Source organism: Indicator indicator, unplaced genomic scaffold, assembly GCF_027791375.1.
Source record: "Indicator indicator isolate 239-I01 unplaced genomic scaffold, UM_Iind_1.1 iindUn_scaffold_104, whole genome shotgun sequence".
NCBI lineage: Eukaryota > Metazoa > Chordata > Aves > Piciformes > Indicatoridae > Indicator > Indicator indicator.
Window position 1 is genome coordinate 57,045 of NW_026539217.1, and position 27,721 is coordinate 84,765.

The 27,721-nt window shown below is 66.4% G+C and overlaps 3 protein-coding genes across 3 annotated transcripts in view; all 3 read left to right on the top strand.

The window, feature by feature from the left end:
• On the top strand, nucleotides 1-3,367 carry DHH (desert hedgehog signaling molecule). The gene is made up of 3 exons (XM_054398768.1): nucleotides 1-303; nucleotides 1,801-2,062; nucleotides 2,697-3,367. The coding sequence occupies exons 1-3, from the start codon at nucleotides 1-3 to the stop codon at nucleotides 3,365-3,367; spliced, it is 1,236 nt and encodes a 411-aa protein (XP_054254743.1).
• Nucleotides 3,368-4,734: 1,367 nt separating this feature from the next.
• Nucleotides 4,735-6,560, top strand: RHEBL1 (RHEB like 1). The gene is made up of 8 exons (XM_054398773.1): nucleotides 4,735-4,786; nucleotides 5,312-5,383; nucleotides 5,608-5,675; nucleotides 5,770-5,852; nucleotides 5,963-6,019; nucleotides 6,139-6,186; nucleotides 6,294-6,378; nucleotides 6,471-6,560. The coding sequence occupies exons 1-8, from the start codon at nucleotides 4,735-4,737 to the stop codon at nucleotides 6,558-6,560; spliced, it is 555 nt and encodes a 184-aa protein (XP_054254748.1).
• Nucleotides 6,561-10,014: 3,454 nt separating this feature from the next.
• KMT2D (lysine methyltransferase 2D) overlaps nucleotides 10,015-27,721 on the top strand; it is a 37,309-nt gene continuing 19,602 nt past the window's right edge. Inside the window, exons 1-31 of the mRNA XM_054398769.1 lie at nucleotides 10,015-10,063; nucleotides 10,182-10,308; nucleotides 10,416-10,651; nucleotides 11,093-11,190; nucleotides 11,294-11,456; nucleotides 11,555-11,720; nucleotides 11,830-11,941; nucleotides 12,057-12,229; nucleotides 12,381-13,552; nucleotides 13,772-13,906; nucleotides 13,986-14,833; nucleotides 16,671-16,784; nucleotides 17,174-17,284; nucleotides 17,426-17,530; nucleotides 18,515-18,696; nucleotides 19,372-19,536; nucleotides 20,150-20,259; nucleotides 20,350-20,397; nucleotides 21,433-21,651; nucleotides 21,860-22,003; nucleotides 22,105-22,221; nucleotides 22,537-22,661; nucleotides 22,819-23,008; nucleotides 23,353-23,427; nucleotides 23,751-23,855; nucleotides 24,015-24,197; nucleotides 24,487-24,571; nucleotides 24,684-24,925; nucleotides 25,331-25,416; nucleotides 25,532-25,582; nucleotides 25,729-27,444. Coding sequence (XP_054254744.1) covers nucleotides 10,015-10,063; nucleotides 10,182-10,308; nucleotides 10,416-10,651; nucleotides 11,093-11,190; nucleotides 11,294-11,456; nucleotides 11,555-11,720; nucleotides 11,830-11,941; nucleotides 12,057-12,229; nucleotides 12,381-13,552; nucleotides 13,772-13,906; nucleotides 13,986-14,833; nucleotides 16,671-16,784; nucleotides 17,174-17,284; nucleotides 17,426-17,530; nucleotides 18,515-18,696; nucleotides 19,372-19,536; nucleotides 20,150-20,259; nucleotides 20,350-20,397; nucleotides 21,433-21,651; nucleotides 21,860-22,003; nucleotides 22,105-22,221; nucleotides 22,537-22,661; nucleotides 22,819-23,008; nucleotides 23,353-23,427; nucleotides 23,751-23,855; nucleotides 24,015-24,197; nucleotides 24,487-24,571; nucleotides 24,684-24,925; nucleotides 25,331-25,416; nucleotides 25,532-25,582; nucleotides 25,729-27,444 — 7,452 coding nt within the window. The remainder of the gene's footprint in view (nucleotides 10,064-10,181; nucleotides 10,309-10,415; nucleotides 10,652-11,092; nucleotides 11,191-11,293; nucleotides 11,457-11,554; nucleotides 11,721-11,829; nucleotides 11,942-12,056; nucleotides 12,230-12,380; nucleotides 13,553-13,771; nucleotides 13,907-13,985; nucleotides 14,834-16,670; nucleotides 16,785-17,173; nucleotides 17,285-17,425; nucleotides 17,531-18,514; nucleotides 18,697-19,371; nucleotides 19,537-20,149; nucleotides 20,260-20,349; nucleotides 20,398-21,432; nucleotides 21,652-21,859; nucleotides 22,004-22,104; nucleotides 22,222-22,536; nucleotides 22,662-22,818; nucleotides 23,009-23,352; nucleotides 23,428-23,750; nucleotides 23,856-24,014; nucleotides 24,198-24,486; nucleotides 24,572-24,683; nucleotides 24,926-25,330; nucleotides 25,417-25,531; nucleotides 25,583-25,728; nucleotides 27,445-27,721) is intronic.

A 27,721-nucleotide genomic window follows, 5' to 3' on the forward strand; every position in this document is an offset into this window, starting at 1 on the left:
ATGCCCCGGCGGAACCCGCTCGCCCTCGGCCTGCTCGTTTGCCTGCTGGCCGCTCCGCTGCTGGGCTGCGGCCCGGGACGGGGCCCGGTGGGGCGGCGGCGGCTGGGGCGGCGGCAGCTCTCTCCGCTGCTCTACAAACAGTTCGTGCCCAACGTGCCCGAGCAGACCCTGGGGGCGAGCGGGAAGGCGGAGGGCAAAGTCCTGCGGGGCTCGGAGCGCTTCAGGGACCTGATGCCCAACTACAACCCCGACATCATCTTCAAGGACGAGGAGAACACGGGGGCAGACCGGCTCATGACCGAGGTGGGGGCTGCGCCCGGCCCGGCCTCGCTCCGGGGGACGCGGGGGAGGAGGGAACGGAGTGGGCGGGAGAGCAGCGACCTTCCCCGAGCGGCACCGACCTTTCCCTGGGCGAACAGACCCTTGCCGGGGCTCACGGAGTTTCCCCGGGGGACACCGACTCTTCCCGGGGTGCACAGAGACCCCCGGGACAGCCCTCTGTCTGTTGCCCGTCCCTGTCGCCGTTCCATGGACTGCGGCGGCGGCGGGGCAGCACCGGAGCCCCGTGAAGGGAGGGTTGCTCCACGTTAATGACCTGACGTCGAGGATTAAAGAGGATGGGGGCGTCTGGGGTGCGGCCGCTGGACCAGGGACACGAGGTACCGGTGGTTCCGCTCTCCCCGTACTCCGGGGCAGTGTCAGCGGGGAGAATGCAGTCCCGGTACCCGGGGCGGGTGGATCTAGGGCGTCGGAAACCCGGGATGCTCCGTGCACCCGCCGGGATGCTCCCGGTTGCCATGGTGAGGGGCGGCCCCGCGGTCGCCATGGCCACAGGGGATGCTCCGAGTGGTCCAGGCGGCTCCCGCGGGCCGGGGCAGCGGGGGCGGTGGGGCCGGGACGGCGGGAACCGGCGGGGCCGCGGGCACGAAGCCGGCCCGGGATGCGGGCGGCTGAAAGAGCCCTTTGTGGCCGTGCCGGCATTCCCGGGGCCTGAGGTCAGTGCCGGGCTGGAAGCGCTCATTGTCGCCGGGCCGGGCCGGGCCGGGCCGGGCACATTCCTGCCCCCCTGCAGCTACCGCCCCCCCCCCCAACTCAGCCGAACCACCCCGGGCCCGCGGCCCCGTGCTCCCGGGAGCAGCTTTGTCGCTCGGGGGAGTGGGGAACACCGGGGTGCGGAGGGATGCTGTCACCTCAGCGGCTACCGGGGCGGTGGTGAGGGAAAGAACGAAGTTCTGACTGCTGCACCCCGCGCCACTGCCGCCGCTGCTACTGGGGAAAGGGACCCCGAAGCCCCCACAACATTGCCTTCAGCTCCGGGCACCGGAGTCACCGTTCCCCCCCACGGTGCCTCTCAGGCCCTGCTCCCCTCCCTGCTCTGCTGAACGCCACCCCCAGGGCCCGCTCTGGGCCTCAGCTCTGGGTCACGGTCAGCTGCTTCCCCAGCCCTGCCCCACAGCCGCCCCCAGGTTAATCAGTCATGGCCATGGCCGTGGGGAAGGTGACACCGTCCCGTTCCTATCCCGGTCCCCTGTCCGTTCTACCCGGCTGCCCAGCAGGTCCACCAGCACCCCGGGGCTCGTTAACGTTCAACCTGCTCCCAGTCAGGGAGTAGGGGGGCAGATATGCCACGTCCTTCTTTGTGCCCGGTGGGGGACACCTAACCTGCCCCCCATTCGGGTCCCACGCAGGCACAGTGTCCATCTGCAGGACTCCCCCAGGAGGGAACCAGGCACTGTGGTGGGGCTGGGGGTGACGCCGGTGCTGGTCTGTGTCCTCCCTCCCCCTCTCCCCCCGCCCCAGCGCTGCAAGGAGCGTGTGAACTCTTTGGCCATCGCGGTGATGAATATGTGGCCGGGGGTGAAGCTGCGGGTGACAGAGGGTTGGGACGAGGATGGGCACCACCTCCCTGATTCGCTGCACTACGAGGGCCGGGCGCTAGACATCACCACTTCCGATCGGGACCGGCACAAGTACGGCATGCTGGCACGCCTGGCCGTCGAGGCTGGCTTTGACTGGGTCTACTACGAGTCCAAGGCTCACATTCACGTCTCCGTCCGAGCAGGTACCACACAGAGGGGGCCGACAACCTCATAAGCAACTCATCCTGCAGCCCCACAGCCTCCTCCGTTGCCCTGCTCCACGCGGGATGCAGCCCTGCTCTGGCTGGTGTCTGGTCACAGTGGGTTCAGCCTGTCTCTGGCTCCAGCCCAGCTCCCCTCTCAGAGCCCTTTCCAGCCCCCACATTGACCAAACTCCCCTCCAAATGTTGCCTCGCTGGAGCCACTCCCGTGGTTCAGCTCCCGGTGTGGGGTAGGTGAGGGCTGCTTAAGCCGGTGGGGACGGTCACAGCCCAGCCGATGCCCTCCCTGCCCTGCAGCCGCCCCGGGCCGGCAGCCTCCATCCTGCCCAGAAACGACAATCGACAGAAAGTGAAAGTGGCCGCAAATGTCACCGTCCCTAGCCCCGAACAAAGGGCGTCAGTGCGGGGCGGACAAAGGGGCCCTGCAGCACCCAACCTCCCTGGGAGCTCTGCGCAGGAACAGGGCTGGGGGTGTGCTTCGGAAAATCCCCACTTTGTTCTGGGGGTGCTCTGGGGGCCGGGCGGTTCCACTCGGCACCCCTGGAGGTGGTGGCTTGTGGAGGCGACCAGCGAAGAGAGGGGACCCACAGCGTTCTCAATCACCCCCCACCCACAGATAACTCCTTGGCCGTTCGCACCGGTGGCTGCTTCCCCGGACACGCCACCGTGACGCTGCGGAACGGCGAGCACCGGGGTCTGGCTGACCTACGCCAGGGCGACTGGGTGCTGGGCGCCGAGCCAGGCGGGCGCCTGGTGCCCACCCAGGTGCTGCTCTTCCTGGACCGCGACCTGGCCCAGAGAGCCTCCTTCGTGGCCATCGAGACGGCCAGTCCCGCGCTTCGGCTGCTCCTCACCCCGTCCCACCTCATCTTCGCTGCCCGCGGCGTAGCCAACGGCACCGCGGCCGCCTTCTCGCCCGTCTTCGCCCACCGTGTGCGCCCGGGGGACGCGGTGCTGGCCCACGGGGCCGGCGGGCAGGGCCTGCGCCCCGCGCGGGTGCTGCGGGTCTCACGGGAGGATGGCGTGGGGGTCTTTGCCCCCCTCACCTCCCACGGGACCCTGCTGGTTAACGGGGTGCTGGCATCCTGCTACGCCGTCCTGGAGAGTCACCGCTGGGCACACCGAGCCTTCGCCCCGCTCCGCCTCTTCCACGGGCTCCTCTCACTGCTGCCCGCCCGCCCCGACACCGGTAACGGGACGATGCCAGAGGCTGGCATGCACTGGTACTCCCGCCTGCTCTACCGGCTGGCCGGCGGCATGCTGGCCCCCGAGGCTCTGCAGGCCTAGGGCTCGCTGGCCCCCCAAGTTGCCACACACTGGAAGTGGGGGGCTCTGGCCCTGGACCCCCCTTGTACCCAGAGAGGAGGTGTAGGGGCACCCCTGGCACTGGCAGAGGGGTTTGGGTGCCTCTCAGCTCAGCACTGCCCAAGGACAGTGGAGACAGGGTGCCATGGAGTGGCCCAGGGCACCTGGGCTCAGCCCCCTCCCCTGCCCAAGAGCCCCCCCAGCAGCGCTGCTGGGTTCCCATGCCCTGGTTCCCCCCCCACTGTCCCTGTATTTATTGCTTTATTAATAACTACGCAGGGACTGGGGCTGCCAAGGGGGCCAAACCCAGCCCAAGGGGGTAATGCCAAATCAGCCAAGCACCCATCTGTGTCCCCCAGCTCTGGGTCTGATCCTCTGTCACCTGTGGAGTCCTTGTCCCCATTCCCACGCCACAGGGTGGGGGTCTGCTGCAGGTACCCCACACCAGACCAGGCTCTAACTGTGCTAACCGCTAACCTGCCCTGCTTGAGAGTTTTATTTTTCTATTTATAAATGGTAATATAAATGTCCCTCGTGCCCACCCCTGCCCTGGCAGTGGGGCCAGCCCCATGGGGCAGGGGGGCAGCCTGCTTTTAACCGCTTCTGGTTTAAAACAAACCAAAACAAACAACAAAAAAAGAAAGAAAATGCTACTATTTAATTGTTTGGGTGAATAAAGAGAGTCTATGGCCCTCCTGCATCCATGGCTGGGACTGGGGGTGTGTGCAAGGAGGGTGTTGGGGGGCTGGGGCTGGGCATCCTTGGGGGATTGGCTTATCCCCACGGCAATGAGGGGTTCCTGGGGCTGGGCATCCCGGGGGACTGGGGCATCCCCAGGGCAATGAGGGGTTCTTGGGGCTGGGTATCCCCAGAAGGGCTTGGAGTGCCTGGGGTTGCACAACCTCTAGGGCCATGGGGGTCCCTGGGGCCGCGCATCCCCGGGGGGCTGGGAGTCCCCCTGGCTAGGCATCTCAGAGGACTGGGGACCCGATGCCGTCGGGGTGTCGGGGGTCAGGAGGTGGGTGCGGGTGTTCCCGGTGGTGCCCAGGCCTTGGGACGCAAAATCTCCCCCCTCCCACCCCGCTCAGCTGAGCGGCCACCACGTGGCCACGGCCGTTCCCTCCGTTTTCATGAATGGAGCCCCGGCAGCCAGCGCGCATGCGCCTCCCACAGGACACGCCCCCTCCACCGCCTCCTGGCCAATGGAAACGGGCGGGTGGGAGGTGTTGTGGTCACGTGGCTCCGCGGCTGTAGTGGCGGCGGCTCCGCCCCCCAGCGGCGCGGCGGGCGGTTTATAACGCTGTGTGCCGCGCCCGCCCGTACCGCCCGTTCCCCCCCCACCTCGGGCCATGCCGCCGGTTCGCTACCGGAAAGTGCTCATCCTCGGGTACCGTGCCGTGGGTCAGTACGGGATCAAGGAGGGGGGGGAGTGTGGGAAGGGGCTCTGCACTCTGCCCCGTGCGGTTCGGGATGGGGGGGTCCCGACCTGGGATGGTGCGTGGGAACGGGGCTGCGCCACGGGGCAATGCCGAGAGCTAGTGGTGCGCCAGGGGTGGCTGTGCTGAGCCCCTTGTGGGTGCGTAGGAGTGTGGCTGCTTAACAAGGTACTGATGGGAGCTGGGGATGCACCGGGTGGCTGTGCTGGGCTCCTCGCGGTTGCCTTCCGTGGTCTCGGAGCACCTCAAGTGGGGGCCATGCTTAGACCTGGACACCTATCCCGGATCCTCCTCCCCCATTACCTCCGGGATGTGTCCCCTGGGCTCCCTCGGGCTCCCCTCTGAGACTGGGTCCTGGGAGCCCTGCGGGAGAGGATGGTGAGCACGGGGGTGCCGAGGTGGTTCCTCTCCCTCGGTTGGGCTCCTTCCCCTGACTCGGGGTGATGCTCAGATCCCGGTCCCCAGCCCTGTGCTTTTCACCTTCTGCCAGGCAAAACCTCCTTGGCCCACCAGTTCGTGGAGGGGAAGTTCGTGGAGTGCTATGAGCCCACGGTGGAGAGCAGTGAGTTTCATTTGGGGCAGGGAGGGGTTGCCTGCCTGGGGTCCTGCCGCTCCCATAGGGCTGCAGGTGATAAGGACAGAGGTATCCCCACCTCTAGGCTGTGCCCCAGGGGCTGAATTTCCTCTGGAGGGGGGTGGAGGGGACGCTGGTGTCTTTTGGGGGAGGGTGGGGTGGGTGGGGGTGGTTTCCAGGCAGCCCCCCTTGACCTGGTGTCACCTCTGCAGCCTACAACAAGATGGTAGTGGTGGGCAAGGACGAGTTCCAGCTTCAGCTGGTGGACACAGCTGGGCAGGTAACGCTGGGGGCAGGTCCTGGGGCAAGGTGGGGGTGAGGGGCTGCTGCCCACAGAGCCCCCCCTGGCATCGGTCCTGCCCCCCCATCTCCAGGACGAGTACACCATCCTGCCCCACTCCTTCATCATTGGCATCCATGGCTATGTCCTGGTGTACTCAGTGACGTCCCTGCGGAGGTGAGGGACCCTGCACTGTCCCCAGGGTCCTCTTGGGGCTGGAGTCCCCTTGGAAGTGGTGGTGGGGACCCCTGTGGGGGGCAGTACCCAGACCTCCCCTTCTCCCACAGCTTCCAGGTGGTGAAGACTCTTCACAACAAGCTGTATGAGAGCAGGGGCAAAACACGGTAGGTACTGTCCCCTCCTGGGCACGGGGTAGGGGTGCTCAGGGGCACAGGGGGTGCCCAGGGAGGGTGCCCAGGGAGGGTGCCCTGGTCCTCACTCTCCCCCCTTCCTGTGCCTGCAGCATGCCCGTGGTGCTGGTGGGGAACAAGGCAGACCTGTCCCTGCAGAGGTAAGGAAGGTTCTGGGGGCTCTGTCCCTTATGTGTGGTGTCCCCCATCCACCCCAACCCTGAGCACCTGGTGGCCCCATCCTGCCTGTCCTCTTCTGTGTCTCCAGCCGGGAGGTGAGGACGGATGAAGGGAAGAAGCTGGCAGAGTCGTGGGGAGCCATCTTCTTGGAGTCCTCAGCCAAGGAGAGCCAGGTCTGGGCTTGGGTCACACCCCCCTCTCCCTTCCTCCCGAGGCTGCAAGCAGGGTCCCTGGGGTGGCAGTGCTGATGTCCCCTTGTCCCCAGGTGACCCAGGGGATCTTCACGAAGATCATTGAGGAGATCGACCGAGTGGACAACTCCTATGGCAGATCAAGCGGCTGCCACCTGATGTGACCTCCGGGATGGGGACCTTCTCTCCTTCCCCCACCCATTTCTCCCCACCCTGGACCACAGCAATGACTTTGGGGTGTGACACTGGGGGGTGGGATGGTTCTGGAGCCACATTGGCCCTGCTGCCATGCAGGAGCCCTCACTTTGCACAGTCTGTGGGACTCATGGAGAGCTGGGAGTGGGGTTGAAGGGGGGCCCCATCCCAGCTGGGGAGCATCCCCCTGCTCTTAGCTGCTGTTTCCTCTTTCCCCCCCCTGCTCCCAAACACACACACACGCACAAGGACACATCGGATCCGCCCCCCGTCCCATCCCCGGGGGCACGGGGAGCTGGGGCTGAATGCCGGTGTTGTTCCCGGCAGGTCCGGTGCTGCGCTGGCAGCCGCTGCTCGTGGGAGTCGCGGCCGCGGGGCTGGAACAATTAAACTTTGTTTTGTCTACTACCCCCTCCCCCGTCAGATCCCGGCCTCGGGGGGAAGCTGCTCCTGCTCTGCGGGGGGGGATGGAAGGTGAGGCAGCATCGAAGGGTCTCCCAGTATCCCAATACTGAGCTTCCCCGGTTCGGGGAGCTGAGCGTCCTGGAGAGGGGAGGGTGGCTGCAGCCCTGATCTCCCTGTCCCACCCTGAGAGCTGCCGCCCGGCCTTGGGGAGCAGGGGGGGAAGCTCTGGGGTGCCTGGGCCTGGCTGCGGTTCTCCGTGTGGCTTTATCCCCACCCAGCCAGGCTAATTGCTGCTAATTACCCAATTAAGCGGGGAGAGAGGAGTGCTGGGGTGGCGCTGCTCGGTGCCCCATAGAGGGTGTTGGGACGGGGAGCAGCTACTGAGAGAGTCGGGGGAGGGGGGTGTGTGTGTGTTCGTGCTTTCCGCCCCCTAGTCCCAGAGCCCGGATCTTGAGTCTGGGGGTGCCCGGGTGGGATGGTCCCTTAGGACGTCCTTGGGAAACCCCCGGGGCGAGCGGGAGGTCCTGGATTGTGACGGCGGAGGGGTCCGGACCGTTCCTCTCTCCCTGGACCGGGATCCCCCGGGGCAGGTAGTCCCCAGTTCTGACCGAGATGGGGACCGGGACCGTTCCCCTCTTCCCGGAACAGAGTTCCCGGAGCCAAGAACGAGTGAAGAGCTACGCGTAGGCCTTTCCGTGCGGCTTTCCGGTTCCGGTACGGACCGCGGCTTCCATCCCCGTGCGCTCGAGACACGGCACGGGAGCCACCACCGGGCACAGCGGCTATGCCGGAGAGCACCGAGAGAGGGTACGGAGCCCTCCTTATGGCCACCTCCGGTCCCGGTGGGGGCGGTCGGTCAGGGCTGGGCGGAGCCTCTGCCGCTGCCGGCCCCGCCCCGCCGTGCCCACGTGCGCGCCGCGCGCCCGGCGCCGGCGGGGTTAAGCTCGGCGGAGGGATCCCTCCCGGCAGCGTGCGCTGCGGCCCGCGCCGTCACCGTCACACCCCCCGCGCGGGCCGCAGCACCCGCCGCGCACCGTCTCCCTCCGCCCGAACCCCCCGCCGCCAAGTAGTGCGGGAGCGGCGGCGGCGGCGCTCCCCCTCCCCGGCCGCAGGCCCCCCCCCACCTAGGGCACAGCGCGGCGGCTCCCGGTGGGGCGGGCGGGGCGGGGCGGGGCGGGGGCGGGCGGCGGGACCTACTTTCCTCTGGAAATGGCCGCGCCGGGGAGCACTGTCCGCCCCGCGCCCCGAGGCCCGTCGGCGTAGGGCGGCTGCGGGGGTAAGAACCGGCCCGGGGAGGGAAGAGGGTGGGACGTGGCTCTGACGGGGCTCCCGCGCGATTCGGGCCCGGGGGTCCGCGGCTCCGGAAGGGAGAGGCCTCGCGTTAGGCCGCGCCGCCTCCGCCGGGCCGCGCTGTGCCGCTGCCGCCGCCGCCGCCTCCTCCCGGCCAGGCCTCCCCGGCGGCCGGGCCAGGAGCGCGGCGCTCCCGCGCCCTGACTTCTTTTGTGTCCGTTAACGGCACCGGTACCGGCGCTGCCCACCGCTGGGGGAGCCGGTGGGGCCCGGGCCCCTGCGCCGCCGCCTGAGCGCAGGTACGGCCGGGCCCGGCGCTGCGGGGCCCCGGTGCCGGTGTTCGGGTAGGCCAGGATGGGTCAGAGCACTAGGCCGGGGTGGGTCGGTGTCCCCCGGAGGGCTTGGTTGTACCGGGGAGGGGAAGTGCGGCCGGGGGGTACCGGAGTGGGTCGGGGGGGGAGCGGTGGTGTCCCCGCGCGGTGCTGCAGTTCCCTACCCGGGGGGCGCGGGCAGGGCCGGCTGGGCCGCTCTCCTACTCCCCCTTATCCTCCCACGCCACCGTCCCCGGTGCACGCCGGGGCCTTTCCGGAGAAGGCTCAGACGCCCCGCAGCGGCCCTAATCCCCCCGGGATCACCGGGGAACCGGCCGGGATTTGCTCGGGGAGGTGGAAGCCGCCATCATCGCCGGGCCTGGCCCGCCCCGCACCGGCCGGGGGCTCCCCCTGACTTTCCGCGTGGCTTTTGGGGGGCCGGTGGCTTCCCCAGCACCTTCCCCACGTCCCCAGTGGCCTGGGCTGTGCGCTCAAGGGGGTCCCGGGCCCTTTCCCCACGCGTGGCTCGCAGCCGGTTCTGGGGCCCCCGCTGCCGTGTGCCAGTTGCTTCCCTTCCCTTCCGCAGCTGCCTGAACCCCCTCAGGTTTTTGGGGTGCATGGAGCGGGGGGGATGGGGGTGGGGTATGGACTCCTACTTTTAGGTGTGGATTTAGGGGTGAGCTCCCCCCCCCATCCCCCTCCATTTCTGAGGTTCTCTAGCACTGGGTCCTTACCGAGCATGGGGAAACTGAGGCACGGGCTGGGGGGAAGCCCCCCGGGGTGGGGGGAAGCAACCTCAGCACCTCCCTTTTACCGCTGCACCCCAAATCCCCCCAGCCCTGCGATGGGAGCCGTGTGGGGGGGAATGGCTTTGCTCTGGGTTCTTTATTCCTCTCCCACCCCAGAGCTGGTGCTGGGGAGGGGTCTGGGGGGCTGCTCGGGGGTCCCGGCGACCTCTCGGTGTGCAGCGGAGCTGGGGTCTCCCCTCCTCCCCCTTTCCCCCTCCCGCAGGGTTTAATCGAGGTCACGAACCCTCGTGGGAACCGGGGCTGTGCCAGGGAATGGCTGAGTCGATCCCACCTCAACCCGGGGTGGGGGGACCCCGGGGAAGGGCAGGGGGCGTTGAAGGTGACACACGAGGTTCCCCGGACCCTCGAGGGGCCACCCACTCGTGGCACGCTTTAGGGGGTACAAGCTGAGCCTCCCACCCCCAAATGCAGCCTCAGGACAGGGAGCAGCTGAGGGGGAGCTCTGCCTGCCCTTGGGTTAGTGGTGGCACAGAGCTGTGGGGGTGACACAGGGTTACAGGGGGTGAGGAGGGGGCTCTGGGGAGGGTCTTCTTTACCCCAGTGCTGATCTTGCCCCTCCCCACCCCCCTCCCAGCCGCGGGCCTCCCCCGAGGGACGCCGGAGGCAGGATGGAGGAGCAGAGGCTGCCCAGCGAGGAGAAGGACTCAGAGGCTCCTGGTGAGCACCGGGCAGGGGGCTTTAGGTGTGGGGGGGAGGGCTCCAGTGTTGTGCATCCCCCTCCCCAGGCTGCTCGCTGTCCCCTCCCCCCAGCGTCTCACAGCCTCTCTCCCCCCAGCCCATGGGGCTGTGGCCTCGGAAGAGATGGGCAGCGGGGAGGGGGACCCCCTAAAACCCCCTGAAGAAGCTTCTGCGGGGCTGAAGCTGGAGAGCAAGGACACGAAGGGACCTCCCCAGGCTGGCAGGTGGGCACAGGGCAGCGGGGGGCGCTTGGGGGGGGTGACATGGAGCTGGTGGTGGGGTCCTGAGGGTCCCTGACACCCCCTGTGCTCCCTCCTTCCCCCCCCACCAGCACCCCCCTTCGCCGCTGTGCCCTCTGCAACTGTGGGGACTGGAGCCCGCACGGGCAGCAGGAGCTGCAGCGCTTCGAGCCAGCTCCCGACTGGCACCAGCAGCTGGCAGGGTACCACCCCAGCCCTGGGGGGTCCAGCCAGCCCCTCCCAGAGCTGGAGCCCCAGGTGGGCGACGACCTGGCACAGGTTGGCTTCTCGGAGTGGGTGACTCCAGTGCAGCTCTTCGAGCCGACAGGTGAGCCTGGTGCTGGCACCGGGGTGGTGGCACTGGGGTGCCCATCCCCCCCTGGCCCCCCACCCCCCATCCCGAGGCCTGTGTGCCCACCCTCCTCCCCTCTCCCAGGGGGCGTGTGCCCATCCTATCCTCCATAGTGTGTGCCCACCTCATCCCCCCGCCCCGAGGTGTGTGTGCCCACCTCACCCCCTGCCCTCTGAGGTCTGTGTGCCCACCTCACCCCCCCCCTCTGAGGTCTGTGTGCCCACCTCACCCCCCCACCCCGAGGTCTGTGTGCCCACCTCACCCCTGCCCACTGAGGTCTGTGTGCCCACCTCACCCCTGCCCTCTGAGGTCTGTGTGCCCACCTCACCTCCCCCACCCTGAGGTCTGTGTGCCCACCTCACCCTCCCTGAGGTCTTTGTGCCCCCATCTGAGTCTCTGGTGCCCCTCTGCCTGCAGGGCACTGCTGGGTTCACCGCTGGTGCGCAGCCTGGGCAGTGGGGCAGGAGGTGCCAGGGGCCGGTGTGGGCAGTGCTGTTTTCTCAGGGATCTCACAGGTGAGGAGGGGTCTCACGGGGGGGTTAGGGGGAGGGTTCAGGGTGGGCAGGGGGCACTCAGCAGGGTCTCTGCCCCCCCCTGCTTTGGGCACTCTGCTTGCAGAAATGTGAACGCTGCCAGCGGGCAGGGGCCTCCATCCCGTGCCGGGCAGAAGGGTGCCTGCGGCTCTTCCACCTGCCCTGCGCTGCTACTGCTGGCTGCTTCCAGTCCATGAGGAGCCTGCGGCTGCTGTGCCCTCAGCACGTGGCACAGGCCCTGCAGATGGGTATGTGCAGGCCAGGGGGGCACCAAACCTGGTGGGGGGGGATGCCAGGATGCTTGACACTTGTTTCCATCACCCTTTCCATCTCTGTCTGTGCCCAGAGGATGCCAGGTGCTTGGTGTGCCAGGGGCCGGGCGAGCTGCAGGACCTGGTGCTGTGTACCAGCTGTGGGCACCACTACCATGGAGCCTGCCTGGGCATCGCCCTGACGTCGCGCAAGCGCCTGGGGTGGCGGTGCCCAGAGTGCAAAGTGTGCCAAGCCTGCAGGTGAGGCCCTGGCCCTGAGCTTGAGGGGTGCACAGGAAAAAGTGGGGGGGCAGAGGAGGGGTGGGTATGAGACCCTCACCCTTGCTCCCTGTGCCCACCCCCACCGCAGGCAGCCTGGCAAGGACTCGATGCTGGTGTGTGAGGTTTGTGACCAGGGCTGCCATAGCTTCTGCCTGGACCCTGCCCTCCAGGGCTTCCCTGCCAGCTCCTGGAAGTGCCAGGTGGGTCCTGCTCTCGCTGAGGTTGGCACAAGGGTGCCCAACCCACACCTCCGCCTCCCCCCAAATCCTCACCCCCTTCTGACCTGCCCTCTGCCAACCTCTTCCCCCCCGCCAGAACTGCAGGTTCTGCTCAGACTGTGGCCGGTGCCCAGCGGAGCTCAGCCCTGGCTGCCAGTGGTCCCAGAGCCCCTCCTGGGTGTGCCAGGGCTGCCAGCAGCGCCGTGCCACACAGGATGCCCAGGGCAGCCCAGCACAGGCAGCACCACAGCCAGAGCCCCCTGCCCAGGCGTGAGTGGGGATGGGGCACTGTTTTTTTGGGGGGGGGGTTGTGGGTGAGGGGCTGTGTGCCCCTGCTGTGGGTGGCAGGGCTGATCCTGCTGCCCTGGGCAAGGGGTGGCCTGAGCCCCACTCCCCTCACCTGGTGCCCCCTTCCCCGCAGGTTGGCATCCCCCCCACCCAGCAAGCCTGAGCCGGAGCATGTGGGCTGTGAGGAGGAGATGCAGCCCGGGGGGCACCCCGGGGAGGCCCCCCCAGGCCATGGCAGGGCTCTTCCTGCCGACCCCACCCCCGGGGAGGTGCCCCCTGATGTCATGCCCCTTGACAAGGCACCCCCTGACGTGCAGCCCCCTCCCTTCAGGCAGCCTCCCCACGTGGAGCCCCCTCCCCTTATGGAGCTCCCCCATGTGGAGCCCCCTCCCCTCGTGGAACCCCCTGACATCGAGCCCCCTCCCCACGTGGAACCCCCTGACATTGAGCCCCCTCCCCACGTGGAGCCCCCTCCCCTCGTGGACCACCCCCACGTGCAGCCCCCTCCCCTCATGGGCCCCCCCCATATAGAACCCCCTCCCCTCATGGAGCCCCCTCCTCTTGTGGAACTCTCTGACGTGCAGCCCCCTCCCCTTATGGAGTCCCCTGACATGCAGCCCCCTCCCCTCATGGGAACTCCTGACGTGCAGCCCCCTCCCCTTATGGGATCTCCTGACATGCAGCCCCCTCCCCTCATGGAACCCCCTGATGTGCAGCCCCCTCCCCTCGTGGAGCCCCCTGACGTTCAGCCCCCTCCCCTCATGGAGCCCCCTGACGTGCAGCCCCCACCTCTGGTGCTGCCCTCTGAGGAGCCTCCTCCTCTGGTGCTGCCCCTCGAGGAGCCCCCCCCTCCCATGCTGCCCCCTATGGAGCCCCCCCCTGATGAGCTGCCCCTTGAGAGACCACCCCTGGACAACCCCCCCCTTGACACCCCCAGCCTCAAGGAGCTGCCCCCTGCTGAACCCCCCCTGGATGAGTTGCCCCTCGCTGCCCCTCCCTTCGAGGGGCTGCCCCCCACCAAACCACTGTTCAAGGAGCTGCCCCCCGAGGAGCTGCCCCTTGCCACTTTGCCCTCTGAGGAGCTGCCCCCCAGCCAATCCCTCCTTGACGAGCCCCCTCCTCACGAGCTGCCCCTTGATGAGTCCCCCCCCAAAGAGCTGCCCCCCAGCCAAGCACCCCCTGAGGAGCCTCCCTCTGAAGTGCTGCCCCCCGAGGAGCCTTTCCCTGCTGAGCTGCCCCCCGAAGAGCCACTCCCCAGCCAGCTGCCCCCCGAGGAGCTCTCCCAGGAGGACCTGAAGCCACCAGGTAAAGAGAGGACCTCTGAGGGTCTCCCATGGGTGCGGGTGTCCCACAGCTGGGTCCTTTCCCACCACTGCTCCTGTGTCACCCTCGACCCCCTCACCCTGATTCCGTTCTTTAATGTCCCCTTTTGGAAGGCTGGGGGGGTCCTTAGGCTAGGCCCTGTTGGTGCAGGGCTTGGAGGGGGACCCCAGTGCCCCCCTCAACCTTAACCCCATCCCTCAGGTCTCCTGCCTGAGGTGGCCATGGCAGAGGAAGCTCCAGGCCTGGCCCCCGAGCTGCCCCCCGAGGAGGAGATGGAGCTGGAGCCGGAGCCTTTGCTGTCCCCCGAGGCCACCCTCCTGCCCCCAGCTCCTCCAGGTGGGTGTGGGGCAGGGCTGGGGGGCGTGGGGGAGACTGCTGGGGGCTGTGGTGTCACTGTGCCCTCTCTACCCGCCAGATCTCCAAGCTGTCTCACCTGCCCAACTCCCAGACACCAAGGAGGACGAGGTGCCTGAGCTGCCCACCCCAGCCCTGCCCGGGCCCCCTGACAACCCTCCCACCGCCATGGACACCGAGCCCCCCCCCGGCTCCCCACCACCCGCCCTGGGCTCCCCAGCCTGTGCTCTGCCCCCCACCAAGCCCCCTGAGGATGAGGAGATGGAGACAGGAGGTGGTGAGGGGGAGTCCCCGGCCAGCCCCCCTGGAGATGGCCTCCATACCAGCCCAGCCCAGGAGCTGGGACCCTTCCCAGGCGTGCCCGAGGAGGAGGAAGAGGAGGAGGAAGAAGCTCCGAGGCTGGAGCGGGAGGGCACTAGCGGCAGCTCCCCACCCCTGAGCGAGGAGGAAGCACTGGAGGAAGGCCGGGCTCGGGGGGACCCCGAAGCCAAGGGGTCCCCCCTACTCCTGGAGGCAGATGAGCTGCGCCCTGGCACCCCCATGGAGGTCTGCAGCTCCGGGGAGAAGCTGCTGGGCAGGGGGCAACAGGTGGGGCCGGAGCCCCCTGCCCTGCGCCCTCGCCCCGACATCCTCAATGAGATCTCCAACCTGAGCCAGGGGGACACCAGCAGCAGCTTCCCCGGCTCTGAGCCCCTCCTGGGCTCCCCGGACCCCGAAGGGGGGGGGTCCCTGTCCCTGGAGCTGGGCCCGGCCTCGGCCGATGCCAGCCTGCAAAAGGAGGACGCAGGGTCCCTGCCCCTGGGCGCCGAGACCGACGACTCCCTGCTCTTCGAGCCTGGCACCAAGGGGGATGGGGACAGGGACAAGGGCCGCAGGCGAAGCTCCCCCGGGCGCTCCCGGGTCAAGCAGGTACTGGGGAGACCCCCCCTGTCCCCCCAGACCCTCCCCGGCCCCACAGACTGCCCCCCAGCCTGGGCTGAGTTGGGGCAGCACACACCAAACGCCTTCACCCCCCTCCCAGGGCTGTGCCCCTTCCCAGGGCTGTGCCCCCTCCCAGAGCTGCCCCAAACAGGAGGTGTGGGGTGGGGGCTGGGGAGTTTGCCCTGCCATGGCCATGCCAACCCCAGAGGTATCCTCTGTGGCTGTGCCATGTGGATGCAGCAAGCTTTGGGGTATCCCCCAAGGTCATGCCAAGCTTTGGGGTGTCCCCTCCTGCCATGCCAGCCACAGGGGTGTGCTCTGCTGTGGCCATGCCAACTGCAGAGGTATCCCCTGTGGCTGTGCTGCGTGGATGCAGCAAGCTTTGGGGTGTCCCCCAAGGTCATGCCAAGCTTTGGGGTGTCTTCTATTGCTATGCCAAGCTTTGGGGTGTCCCCCACAGCCACAACACCCACAGGAGTCTGCCCTGTGGCCATGCCAACCCCAGAGGTGTTCTCTATGGTTGTGCCATGCCAAGCTTTGGGGTGTACCCCACAGCTATGCCAACATAGGAGCATCCCTCACAGCCATGCCAACACCTGGGGTGCCCCCGTGGGGGTGCTGTGTGTGTGTGGGGGGGTGCAGTGTGCGGTGGGGGTGCAGTGTGCGTGGGGGTGCAGTGTGTGCATGGGGGTGCAGTGTGCGGTGGGGGTGCAGTGTGTGCGTGGGGGTGCAGTGTGTGCGTGGGGGTGCAGTGTGCGTGGGGGTGCAGTGTGCGGTGGGGGTGCAGTGTGCGTGGGGGTGCAGTGTGTGCGTGGGGGTGCAGTGTGTGCGTGGGGGTGCAGTGTGTGCGGTGGGGGTGCAGTGTGTGCGTGGGGGTACAGTGTGTGCGTGGGGGTGCAGTGTGCAGTGGGGGTGCAGTGTGCGTGGGGGTACAGTGTGTGCGTGGGGGTGCAGTGTGCGTGGGGGTGCAGTGTGCGTTGGGGGTGCAGTGTGCGTAGGGGGTGCAGTGTGCGTGGGGGTGCAGTGTGCGTGGGGGTGCGGTGTGTGTGGTGGGGGTGCGGTGTGTGTGGGGGGGTGCGGTGTGTGTGGGGGGGTGCGGTGTGTGTGGGGGGGTGCAGTGTGTGTGGGGGGGTGCAGTGTGCGTGGGGGTGCGGTGTGTGCGTTGGGGGTGCGGTGTGTGTGGGGGGGTGCAGTGTGTGTGGGGGGGTGCAGTGTGTGTGGGGGGGTGCAGTGTGTGGGGGGGTGCAGTGTGCGGTGGGGGTGCAGTGTGGGTGGAGGGTGCAGTGTGCGGTTGGGGTGCAATGTGTGTTGGGGGTGCAGTGTGTGTGGTGGGGTGCAGTGTTGGGGTGCAGTGTGTGTGGGGGTGCAGTGTGTGTTGGGGGTGCAGTGTGTGTGGGGGTGCAGTGTGTGTGGGGGTGCAGTGTGGGGGTGCAGTGTGTGTGGGGGTGCAGTGTGTGTGGGGGTGCAGTGTGTGTGGTGGGGTGCAGTGTTGGGTTGCAGTGTGTGTGGGGGTGCAGTGTTGGGGTGCTGTGTGTGGGGGGGTGCAATGTTGGGGTGCAATGTTGGGGTGCTGTGTGTGTTGGTGCAGTGTGTGGGGGGGTGCAGCGTGTGTTGGGGGGTGCAGCGTGTGTTGGGGGGTGCAGCGTGTGTTGGGGGTGCAGCGTGTGGTGGGGGTGCAGCGTGTGTGGGGGTGCAGTGTTGGGCTGCTGTGTGTGTTGGGGGTGCTGTGTGTGTTGGGGGTGCAGTGTGTGTTGGGGTGCAGTGTTGGGGTGCTGTGTGTGTTGGGGGTGCAGTGTGGCTCTAACCCTCTCTGTCTCGGTCCCAGGGGCGCAGCAGCAGCTTCCCAGGGCGGAGGCGCCCCCGGGGGGGGTCCCATGGGGGCCGGGGCCGGGGCCGTGCCCGCCTCAAGTCGACCACCTCCTCTGTGGACACCCTGGCAGTAAGGCTGGGGGGCTTCAGGGGGAGACCTCTTTGAGCCAAGCATCTTCCTCCCCTCACCCCCAGCCCCTCTTCTTCTTCCTCCCCCCAAGCCCCTCTCCATCTTCCTCCCCCCCCAAGCCCCTCTCCATCTTCTTCATCCATTCCCATCCTCATCCCTCAGCTTCCAGAAGGAGCCCTCAGGGTGGGTGGGCATCGCTGGGACCAATCTTTTGGGGCTGGGGATTTCACCTCCCAGAGCCTTGGGAGCTGTTTCTCTGCTCCTTCCTGGTCCTGTTCTCCCCTAGCTTGGCACCATTCTGGGACTGGTACTGCCCCCTCCCCCCAATAAAAACCCTGGAGTTGGGGTCCTCAGAGCTGACCCCCCTCTCCTCCTTGCTGTGCCCCCAGCTGGCTGATGTGGAGAGCTCCCCCAGCAAGGAGGAAGATGAGGATGATGATGACACCATGCAGAACACTGTTGTCCTCTTCTCCAACACCGACAAGTTTGTGCTGATGCAGGTGACTGGGGTGGGGGGAGGCTGGGGGGCAGCAGGAGCCACAGAAGGGCAGGGCAGGTTGCTGTGCCCTTCCCAGTGCCAGCTGCTGTGCCCCTTCCCCCCCAGCCCCTCTCCCAGCCTTCTTCTCTCTCTGCCTCCCCAGGACATGTGTGTGGTGTGTGGCAGCTTTGGGCGCGGGGCCGAGGGGCACCTCCTGGCTTGCTCCCAGTGCTCCCAGTGCTACCACCCCTACTGCGTCAACAGCAAGGTGAGGGCAGCTGGCACCGCCCCTGCAGGCTGGGCACCACCCTTGGGCACCCATCTGGCCAGCCTGTGGTCCTTGGGGAGTGCCCAGGAGGTCCCTGTGCTCTGGGTGTGCCCCGCAGCCATGCCAAGCCCTGCAGTGGTCCTCCCTTGGCTATGGCAACCCCTGGGGTGTTCCACGAGGCTGTGCCAGCCTCAGCAGGGTGCCCTCTGGCTGTGCCTTGTGGCTGTGCCAAGCTTTGGAGTCTCCTCCACAGCTATGCCAACTCCAGAGGTGTTCCTCATGGCTGTCTCCTATGGCTATGCCAACCTCTGGAAGTGACAGGGTATAGCCATAACAGAAACTATGCCAGGCCTTGGGTTGCCCCTGTGGCCATGCCAACCCTTGGAGTATCTCTCATGCCCATACCAACCTCAGGAGTGTCTGTAGTGCACACATCAAGCCTTGGAGTGCCCGCAGTGCCCACACCAACCCCAGGAGTGTCCATAGTGCCCACACCAACCCTTGGAGTGTCTGTAGTGCCCATGGCAACTCTTGGGAGTGTCCATAGTGCCCACACCAACCCTTGGAGTGTCTGTAGTGCCCATGCCAACTCTTGGGAGTGCCCACAGTGCCCACACCAACCCCAGGAGTGACCATAGTATTCACACCAACCCTTGGAGTGTCTGTAGTGCCCATGCCAACTCTTGGGAGCGTCCATAGTGCCCACACCAACATCAGGAGTGTCTGTAGCACCCACACCAAGCCTTGGAGTGTCTGTAGTGCCCATGCCAACTCTTGGGTGTGCCCACACCAACCTCAGGAGTGCCCACAGTGTCTACATCAACCCCAGGGCTGCCCCCCACGGCCTGTCTAAGCCTTGGGGCCTCCCGCTCTGCCCAGGCCCAACCCTACAAACGCCTACAACAGCTTCTCTTTGGCCATGCCAAGCTTGGGGAGCCCTCTGGGTGTGCCCAGGGGGCTGAGGCTGGGCACCCTCACCCCCAGATCACGAAGGTGATGCTGCTGAAGGGCTGGCGCTGCGTGGAGTGCATCGTCTGCGAGGTGTGCGGCAAAGCCTCCGACCCCTCGCGCCTGCTGCTCTGCGACGACTGTGACATCAGCTACCACACCTACTGCCTCGACCCCCCCCTGCAGACTGTGCCCAAGGGGGGCTGGAAGTGCAAGTGGTGGGTTGAGGGGGCACCCACAAAGGGTTCAAGCTTTGGGGGTGGCTCTAGGCTGGCACCGATCCCCTGTGTGCCACAGCAAACTGTGCCCAAGGGCGGCCAGAGGGGAGAGTGATGGTTAGGAGACACCAAAGGGGACCCTCAGGGATGGGGATTCTTCTGTAGATGGTGCCCAAGGGCAGCTGGAAGTGCAAGTGGTGGGTTGAGGGGGCACCCACAAACATATTGGAGTTGGGGTGGCTCTAGGCTGGCACCGATCCCCTGTGCGCCACTGCAAACCGTGCCCGAGGGCAGTTGGAAGTGCAAAGAGCGGTTAGGAGACACCAAAGGGGACCCTCAGGGGTGGGGATCCCTCTGTAGATGGTGCCCGAGGGCAGCTGGAAGTGCAAGGGGTGGATTGAAGGGGCACCCACAAAGGGTTCAAGCTTTGGGGGGTGGCTCTAGGCTGGCACCGATCCCCTGTGTGCCACAGCAAACTGTGCTTGAGGGCAGCCAGAGGGGAGAGTGGTGGTTAGGAGACAACAAAGGGGACTCAGGGGTGGGGATTTATCTGTGTAGATGGTGCCCAAGGGCAACTGGAAGTACAAGTGGTGGGTTGAGGGGGCACCCACAAAGGGCTTGAGCTTTGGGGGGCTAGCTCAGGGCTGGCACTCACCCCTCTGCCCCCCACCCCAGGTGCGTTTGCTGCGTGCAGTGTGGGGCAGCTTCCCCTGGCTTCCACTGCGAGTGGCAGAACAACTACACCCACTGTGCCCCCTGTGCCAGCCTGGTTGTGTGCCCCTTCTGCCGTCAGAAGTATGTGGAGGATGATCTCCTGATCCAGTGCCGCCACTGCGACCGGTGAGTGCCAGGGGCAGGGGAGGGGGGAGCCAGAAATGGGCTCAGGTGGTCAAAGAGACCCCAAAGAGGATCAGAGGCTGCAGAACCTCCCCTGTGGGCACAGGCTGGGGCAGTTGGGGCTGCCTCAGCCTGGAGAGGAGGCTCCAGGGAGACCTCAGAGCTGCCTACCAGGATCTGAAGGGGCTCCAGGAGAGCTGGGGAGGGACTTTGGGCAAGGACTGGGAGTGCCAGGATGAGGGGGGATGGATTGGAGCTGGGAGAGGGGAGACTGAAACTGGAGAGGAAGAAGAAAGAGTGAAGGTGGGGAGACACTGGCACAGGTTGCCCAGGGAGACTGTGGAGAGATTCTGAGCCTGAAATGGTGCCAGGGGAGGTTGAGGTTGGCCATGAGGAACAACTTCTGTCCTGCAAGAGTGGTCAGGCACTGGCCCAGGGTGCCCAGGGAGGTGGTGGAGTTCTCATGGCCATGACACTTGGGGCCAGGGTTTGGTGACCATGGTGGTGCTGGGTTGATGCTGGACTGGATGCTCTTGGGGGTGTCTGTTCCAAGCCAACCCATTCTGTGGTTGGGGTTCCCTGGGGGTGCTGATGGGGGGGTCCCTGCTCCCCACAGGTGGCTGCATGCAGCCTGTGACAGCCTCTTCAGCGAGGAGGAGGTGGAGCAGGCTGCGGATGAAGGCTTTGACTGCAGCGCCTGCCAGCCCTACGTGGTCAAACCAGCTGGTGAGAGCCTGGGGGATGTCCCCAGGGTGGGGCTGGGGGGACATTAGGAGGGGACATGGAGACCTTACTGCTCTGCCTTTCCCTCTGCAGCGCCTGCACCTCTCCCAGAGATCACCTCGGTGAAGGCCAAGGAGCCAGGTACAGGCAGTGCCACCCTCAGTGCCACTAGGTCCCCAAAGCTGGGACTGATGCTGGTATTGGTGACTGGTGCTGGCTTTGGTCCCCAAGGGTTGGGGCAGTTTGGTCCCCAAGGGTTGGGGCAGTTTGGTCCCCAGAGCTGGAGCAGTTTGGTCCCTAAGGGCTGGGCAGTTTGATCTCCAAGGGCTGGGGCAGTTTGATCTCCAAGGGCTGGGGCAGTTTGGTCCCCAAGGGTTGGGGCAGTTTGATCTCCAAGGGTTGGGCCAGTTTGATCTCCAAGGGTTGGGCCAGTTTGGTCCCCAGAGCTGGAGCAGTTTGGTCCCTAAGGGCTGGGGCAGTTGGATCCCCAAGGGCTGGGGCAGTTTGATCTCCAAGGGCTGGAGCAGTTTGGTCCCCAAGGGCTGGGGCAGTTTGATCTTCAAGGACTGGGGCAGTTTGATCTCCAAGGGCTGGAGCAGTTTGGTCCCCAAGGGTTGGGGCAGTTTGATCTCCAAGGGTTGGGGCAGTTTGATCTCCAAGGGCTGGAGCAGTTTGATCCCCAAGGGCTGGGGCAGTTTGATCTCCAAGGGCTGGGGCGGTTGGATCTCCAAGGGCTGGGGCAGTTGGATCCCCAAAGGCTGGAGCAGTTTGGTTCCCCAGGGCTGGGGCAGTGATCCCCAAAGGCTGGAGCAGTTTGGTTCCCCAGGGCTGGGGCAGTTTGATCCTCAGGGCTGGGACACTTTGGTCCCAAGTTTGGGGCAGTTTGATCCCCAGGGCTGGGGTTATTTGGTCCCTAGGGCTGGAATTTCTTGGTCCCTACTGCTGGGATTCTTTTGGTCCCAAATGACGTTTTTTTTGGTCCCCAGTGCTGCAAGCATTCTGTCCCCAGTGCCATCAGCCTTTTGTCCCCCGTTGCTGGGGATTTTTTTGCTCCCCTGTGCTGTTTCTTTTTCCCCTGTGCTGTTTCTTTTTCCCCCGTGCTGTTTCTTTTTCCCGTGCTGTTTCTTTTTCCCCTGTGCTGTTTGTTGTCCCCAGAGCTGTTTGTTGTCCCCACAGAGCCCCAGTATTTCCGCTTTGAGGGGGTGTGGCTGACAGAGACAGGGATGGCAGTGCTGAGGAACCTCACCCTGTCCCCCCTGCACAAGCGGCGGCAGCGCAAAGGGGGTCGCCCCGGGGCCCTCAATGGTGACGGGGGGCTGGAGGGGGGAGACCCCCTGGGCCCTGAGGACAAGAAGGATGGGGACCTGGACACTGAGGAGCTGCTCAAGGCTGAGGGTAGGTTTGAGCTGAGGTTTGGGGGAGCCCAGGGACCCCATTAACGTGTCCTCCAAGGCTGGGGTCCTCCAGGGGTTGAGCTGAGGTTTGGGGGTGCCCAGGACCCCACTAATGTGTTCTCCAAGGGTGGGTGTGCCCAGGGGCTGAGCTGAGGTTGGGTGCAGTGTGGGGGTACCTGGGGACCCCACTAAAGTGCCCTCCTCCCCAGTGGGGGTGGAGCACATGGAGTGTGAGATCAAGCTGGAGGCTCCAGCCAGCCCTGACCGTGACATCGGTGCCGACGTGGACTCAGGGAAGGGTCTGGAGGACCCTGAGGAGTGCAAGAAGAGGAAGCGCAAACCCTACCGGCCCGGTGAGTGCCACCTGGGGCTGCCCTCCCTCCTCCCAAGTGCCACACCTGCCCCTGGCACTGCTGTGACCACCCCCACCCCTCCCCTTCCTCTGCCCCCCCAGGCATCGGTGGCTTCATGGTGCGGCAGCGCAAGTCCAACACTCGCCTGAAGAAGGTCTCAGCGGTGCTGGCTGAAGTGGGGCGCGAGGGGCTGAGTGCCGAGGGGCACCCCGAGGATGGTAGGGCCCAGGGGCATCTGTCCCCTCCTTCCCTCCTCTCCCCTTCGCCCTCCCCTCCTCTCCCCTTCTCCCTCCCCTCCTCTCCCCTTCTCCCTCCCCTCCTCTCCCCTTCTCCCTCCCCTCCTCTCCCCTTCTCCCTCCCCTCCTCTCCCCTTCTCCCTTCCCTCCTCTCCCCTTCTTCCCTTGTTCTCCTGCCCACTTGTTCCCTGGGGATGGAGAAGGGATTGTGGGGTTCATTCCATGGTGCTGTGCCTGTAATATGGGAACAACCCCAAAACCTTTTGGGCTGAAGTGCTAACAGGGTGGCTGTTGCAGGGACTCCAGGTGACCTCCCAGCCGAGGGAGCTGCGGATCCAGGCTCAGCAGAGGGGGATGAGAAGAAGAAGCGCCGGGGAAGGAAGAAGAGCAAGCTGGAGGACATGTTCCCTCCATACCTGCAGGTGAGGGGGACAGAGGTGGCTTTGGGCTGGATGGAAGCGACCCTGAGGTGGACACAGATGGCTGTGGGGTAGCCAGGGTGGGGATGGATGGAGAGGACACCCCAGAGGGACCCCACATTGGACAGCAGGATGCTGATGGCAGCTGCTCCCTCCACAGGAGGCCTTCTTCGGGAAGGCTCTGATGGACCTGAGCCGGAAGGCTCTGCTGGCAGCAGGCGGCGTCGGGGATGGCGGTGCCTGCCCCTCCCTGGGCCAGGGTGCCCCACGACCCAAGGGGGACCCCAACCTGGCTGGAGCACTGCAGAGCACCCCCCATGAGAGGAGAGAGACCCCCATGCACCCCCGAGGTGAGTATGGCCTGGGAGCCCAAACTCCAGCCATTGTCCCCGGGGTTAGTGAGGGGTTGTTGGAGGACCCCTGGGTTGAAGATGGGTGGAGGACCCTGGATTTATTGAGAGGACCTCCGGGCTTGGAGGTTCCCTGAGTTTGGAGGTTCCCTGGGCTTGAAGGTGCATGGGCTTGGAGGTTCCTGGAGGACCCCCGGGGTTGCTGGGAGCAGCCATAGACCCTGGGAGTCCCTGGAGGCTGCTGAGGGCTCTTGGAGGTTGGTAGCAAAGGATCTGGGAGGACCCCGGGGCTGGTCAGGGAGTCCGGGGCTCTCCCCCACAGCAACCCGGACTGGTTCCCTTAGGAGACGACAGCACCGACGGCAGCGCCGCCGCTCCGGATGACGACGGCAAGGACGACGCAAAGGGCGAGGACCTGGGTGAGCCCCGGGGACCCCCTGAGACCCTCCGAGAGGCAACCGAGAGCATCCGCCACCATAGAGACGGAACCGCTGCAGGGCTGGGGAGGGCGCTCTAGGAGGGCAGGGCTGAACTCTATGGTTGGTTTATGTGAGACCCTGCAGCCGCTGGCCGTGGAGCGGCAGCTAGAGCGCCCCCGTGTGGCGCGGAGCTGTGCACCACCCTAGCGGCCTGAAGAGAGGAATCCTTCCTGGGGGCTAGGCGCAATGGGGGCTGCACGGTGTGGGCTCCGCTCTGGGGCGCTCTGAGGGTGCAGGAGGCAGCTGCTGGTTCCTCCTTGCAGGGACCGATGAGCCCAAGGACTCCCCGGACCCCGGGGACACCGAGAAGCCGGCGACGCCGGGCGAGGGTGCGCTGAGCTCTGACCTCGACAAGATCCCCACGGAAGGTGAGGCCACCCCTGTGCTCCCCTCCGGGGAAAGTCTCAGGGCCCAGGACCCCCGAGGTGGGAGCCAGGACCTGCAAATTTCTCCTGCACCTCCCATCAGGGTGAGATTGACTCCATGTGCTGCCCATGGTGGCTCAGCTCCTCCCGTTCCCCCTGCAGAGCTGCCCAAGATGGAGAGCAAAGATGTCCAGCAGCTCTTCAAGGACGTGCTGGGCTCGGCGGAGCGTGGGGAGCAGCCTCTGAACTGTGTGGCTGCAGGGATGGAGGCCGGGGGAGCAGGGCAGGACCCCAGCCGGGCACAGAGGCCGTTCCTGCAAGGAGACCTGCAGCTGCCAGGGCAGGGTGGGTGGAGGTGGCACCGAAGTGATGATCAAGGGTTGGGGGCAGATGGGTAGGAGGCACCATCTGCCTGGGAAAGCCACCAGGTCCTGTGCTGGTTGCTGCTGAGCTGTTTCAAGAGCAATGGTACAGGGGAACTGAAGCCCCTGGGTCTTACCTGTTGCTCTGGGGATGAACATGGAAGCCTTCTTGGGGATGTTTGGCAGCATTTTGTGCTGTCTGAGGGCTGCTGGCACCCCCCAGGGTGGCTGCTGAGCTCTGTCCTCCTGATCCCCCCTCCATTCCCTCACAGGGAGCGTTTCCCTGGGCTCACTCTCCGGATCTGTCTCCCTGGATTCATATCCAGGCGTCTGCCAGTCCCCGTTCCTCGATAACAGGTATGGGGGTGATGGTGGGGGGGAGCTGGGGGCAGCCTTCTCCTCCTCCTTGGGCCTGAACCCCAGGGTGTTGCAGGACCCCCTGGTGAGTGACACTTTGTGCCCAACGCAGGGAACGAAGTGGCTTCTTCAGCCCTGACCACTGCGAGCCCGAGAGCCCCTGGGCCAGCAGCTCAGCTGCCACCACCCCCTCGACCCCCACGACCCCCACGACGGAGGGGGAGGGCGAGGGCCTCTCCTACAACCAGCGCAGCCTCCAGCGCTGGGAGAAGGACGAGGAGCTGGGGGAGCTCTCCACCATCTCCCCTGTCCTCTATGCCAACATGAACTTCCCCAACCTCAAGCAGGATTATCCAGGTAGGGCTCTGGGGGGGCTGCAGCCTGGGGTGAGGGTGGTGGGAAGCTGGGTGTAGGGATCCTTAGTGCAGAAGGGGAGATGTGTGCAGGGATCCCTTGTTCAGAGGGGAAGCTGGGTGCAGGGACCCTTAGGGGGGAGCTGGGTTCAGGGACCCTTAGCTCAGGGGGAGATCTGGGTGCAGGGACCCCTGGCCCACCCTGGTCAGAGAGGAGCTCCCAGCACAGGACTTCGTTGTGTGGCTGAAGTGACTTTTGCAAGTGCTGCTTGAGGGGAGTCTTGGTGCCAGCTGCTGGGCATGAGGCCATCCCCACAGGGAAAAGGGTGACAACCACCCACCGAGGGCCAGGGTGGGCTCATCAGACCCTGGCTAAGGTCTCTCTCCTCCTCTCCCTCTCCTCGTACCGGACTCCCAGACTGGTCGAGCCGTTGCAAACAGATCATGAAGCTCTGGAGGAAGGTCCCTGCCACGGACAAAGCCCCTTATTTGGTGAGTGCCAGGGGGCAGGGGAATCACCCGGGGAGGGGAGGTGGGGGAGGGGGGGCAGGGGTGGGCCTGGGCACCCCCGGGGGCTGCGAGTCAGCTGCCTTCATGTTTTTGTTAGCAAAAGGCCAAAGATAACCGAGCGGCACAGCGCATCAGCAAGGTGCAGAAGGTAAGCGCTGCAGCAGGGAGGTGCCCGGCGGCCCTGGCCCCAGCCCTGGGAGGGGGGCACACACAGAGAGACTCGAGGATACAGCATCCTCACCCCCCCCCACAGCCCCCTCCCCCAGCCCTCTGACGGCCAGGCTCTCTCTGCAGCAGGCCGAGAGCCAGATCAACAAGCAGACCAAAGGCGAGGGACTGCGCAAGCCGGAGAGGCCCTCCCTGCACCTGCGGATCCCGGTGCCCCCCGGGGCACAGCCCCCAGTCTACATTGGCAGCCCCCCAGCTGGCACCACCACCGCCACCACCGAGGGCTTCTTCAAGCCCCCAGCGGGGTCGGAGTCTCCCAGCGAGCTCTTCCTCAAGCTGCCCCCCCAGTCCCCTGCCCAAGTGCCTTCCCACGAGCCCTTCGGCGCGGCGCCTGCCTACCCGCTGGAGCCTCGCTTCCCCTCACCCCTGGGCCAGAGCCCCACGCCGGGCACTGCCTTCCAGCCCTTCCCCACCCAGCCCCTCACCGCCCCCCGTGCCGTCCCCAGCTCTCAGCCCCACGATTTCCACCCCACGCCCCCCGGCACCCCCAGGCACCAACCTGGCACTCCCGACCCTTTCCTGAAGCCTCGGTGCCCTTCCTTAGACAACCTCTCAGTGCCGGGGAGCCCTGGGGCGCGGCTACCCGAGGCCCTGCTCTCTCCCCTGCCTTTTGGGGAGCAGAAGAAGGGGCTGGAGGTGAAGAAGGAGGAAGTGGGGAGCCTGGGGGTCTGCTCCCCCGGTTATGCCCCCATCATGGGCTATGGGGACTCCCCAGGGGGCCCTCACCTCTCTGCTGCGGAGCTGAAGGCAGCTGACGTCTTCAAGGCCCCCATGACCCCCCGGGTCCCTCAGGTAGAGCCGCAGAGCCCGGGGCTGGGGCACCGGCCCCCCGACCCCCATTCCCTGGCCTCCTCTCCCCCCGGGCATCCTGAGCTCTACCGCCAGTCACCCTACCCAGACCCCTACTCGCAGCCCCCCCTGACGCCCCGGCCGCAGCCCCCCGAGCCCTGCTGCGCCCTCCCTCCCCGCTCCCTGCCCTCGGAGCCCTTCTCCCGCGTCCCTGCCAGCCCCCAGTCCCAGTCCAGCTCCCAGTCTCCCCTCACCCCTCGGCCGCTCTCCAACGAAGCGTTTTGCCAGTCCCCTGTCACCCCTCGTTTCCAGTCCCCAGACCCTTACTCCCAGCCCCCCTCCCGGCCCCAGTCCCGGGACCCCTTCCCCCCCATGCACAAACCCCCCCGCCCCCAGCTGCCAGAGCCGGGCTTCAAGTCGGTGCCGCTCTCACACAGCCCAGCAGCTGCTGGGGGCTTCCTGGGGGGCACCCCGGCGGGTGAGCCTCACCCCAAGGTGCCGGGTGGGCAGCAGCAGCAGCCCCCCTTTGCCTGCTCCCCCGGTGCCAGCGTCTTCCCGGGCAGCCAGGCCCCCCCCATGCGCTTTACCTTCCCCCCAGCCGTGTCAGAGCCACTCAAGGGGTCCCCATCCCAGCAGCCCCACGGCATCAACAGCCACTTCGTGCCCGGCAAGCCCCAGAGCTCTGCCTACTCCTCATCCCCTGCTTTCCACCAAGCTGGCAGCCCCCTGGGGCCGGGCACAGCAGCTGCAGAGCCCTACAGCCTCTCGCCCCTGCGGCCTCCCTCGGTGCTGCCGCAGCAGTCCCCGGCGGCCCCCCAGGACTCCTCTGTCGCCTTCCTGCCCCGAGCTGCCCTGGGGCCGCCGGCTGACAAGAGGGAGGAGGCAGCTGTGGGGCTCTCAGCACCCCCAAACCGTGAGCTGGCCGAGCTGCCTGGCAGCCAGGAGGGGGCTCTGGGCACCATGAGCCAGTCGGAGCTGGAGAAGCAGCGGCAGGTGAGGGCTGGCCCTGTCCTGGCTGGGTTTGGGAGGGGGTGTGAGGGAGGAGCTCACATTACAGACTCCCAGATTGCCTCGGGTTGGAAGGGATCCCTCCAAGGGCATCTTGGAGGCAGCAGGGACTCCAACCAGAGCAGGCTGCCCAGGGCCATAGCAAGGCTGATCTTGAATGTCTCCAGGGACGGAGCCTCAGCCACATCCCTGGGCAGCCTGGGCCAGTGTCTCACCAACCTCCTGTGCACAACTTCCTCCTGATGCTCAACCTGAACCTGCT

What these genes read in the sequence shown, in the direction of transcription:
- RHEBL1 (XM_054398773.1), top strand. Translation starts at nt 4,735, where the DNA reads ATGCCGCCGGTTCGCTACCGGAAAGTGCTCATCCTCGGGTACCGTGCC. An exon ending in TGAGCCCACGGTGGAGAGCA is followed by an intron (nt 5,384 to 5,607) that starts GTGAGTTTCATT and finishes TCACCTCTGCAG; the next exon opens with CCTACAACAAGATGGTAGTG. An exon ending in GCAGACCTGTCCCTGCAGAG is followed by an intron (nt 6,187 to 6,293) that starts GTAAGGAAGGTT and finishes CTGTGTCTCCAG; the next exon opens with CCGGGAGGTGAGGACGGATG.
- DHH (XM_054398768.1), top strand. Translation starts at nt 1, where the DNA reads ATGCCCCGGCGGAACCCGCTCGCCCTCGGCCTGCTCGTTTGCCTGCTG. An exon ending in CAGACCGGCTCATGACCGAG is followed by an intron (nt 304 to 1,800) that starts GTGGGGGCTGCG and finishes CCCCCGCCCCAG; the next exon opens with CGCTGCAAGGAGCGTGTGAA. An exon ending in TCACGTCTCCGTCCGAGCAG is followed by an intron (nt 2,063 to 2,696) that starts GTACCACACAGA and finishes CCCCACCCACAG; the next exon opens with ATAACTCCTTGGCCGTTCGC.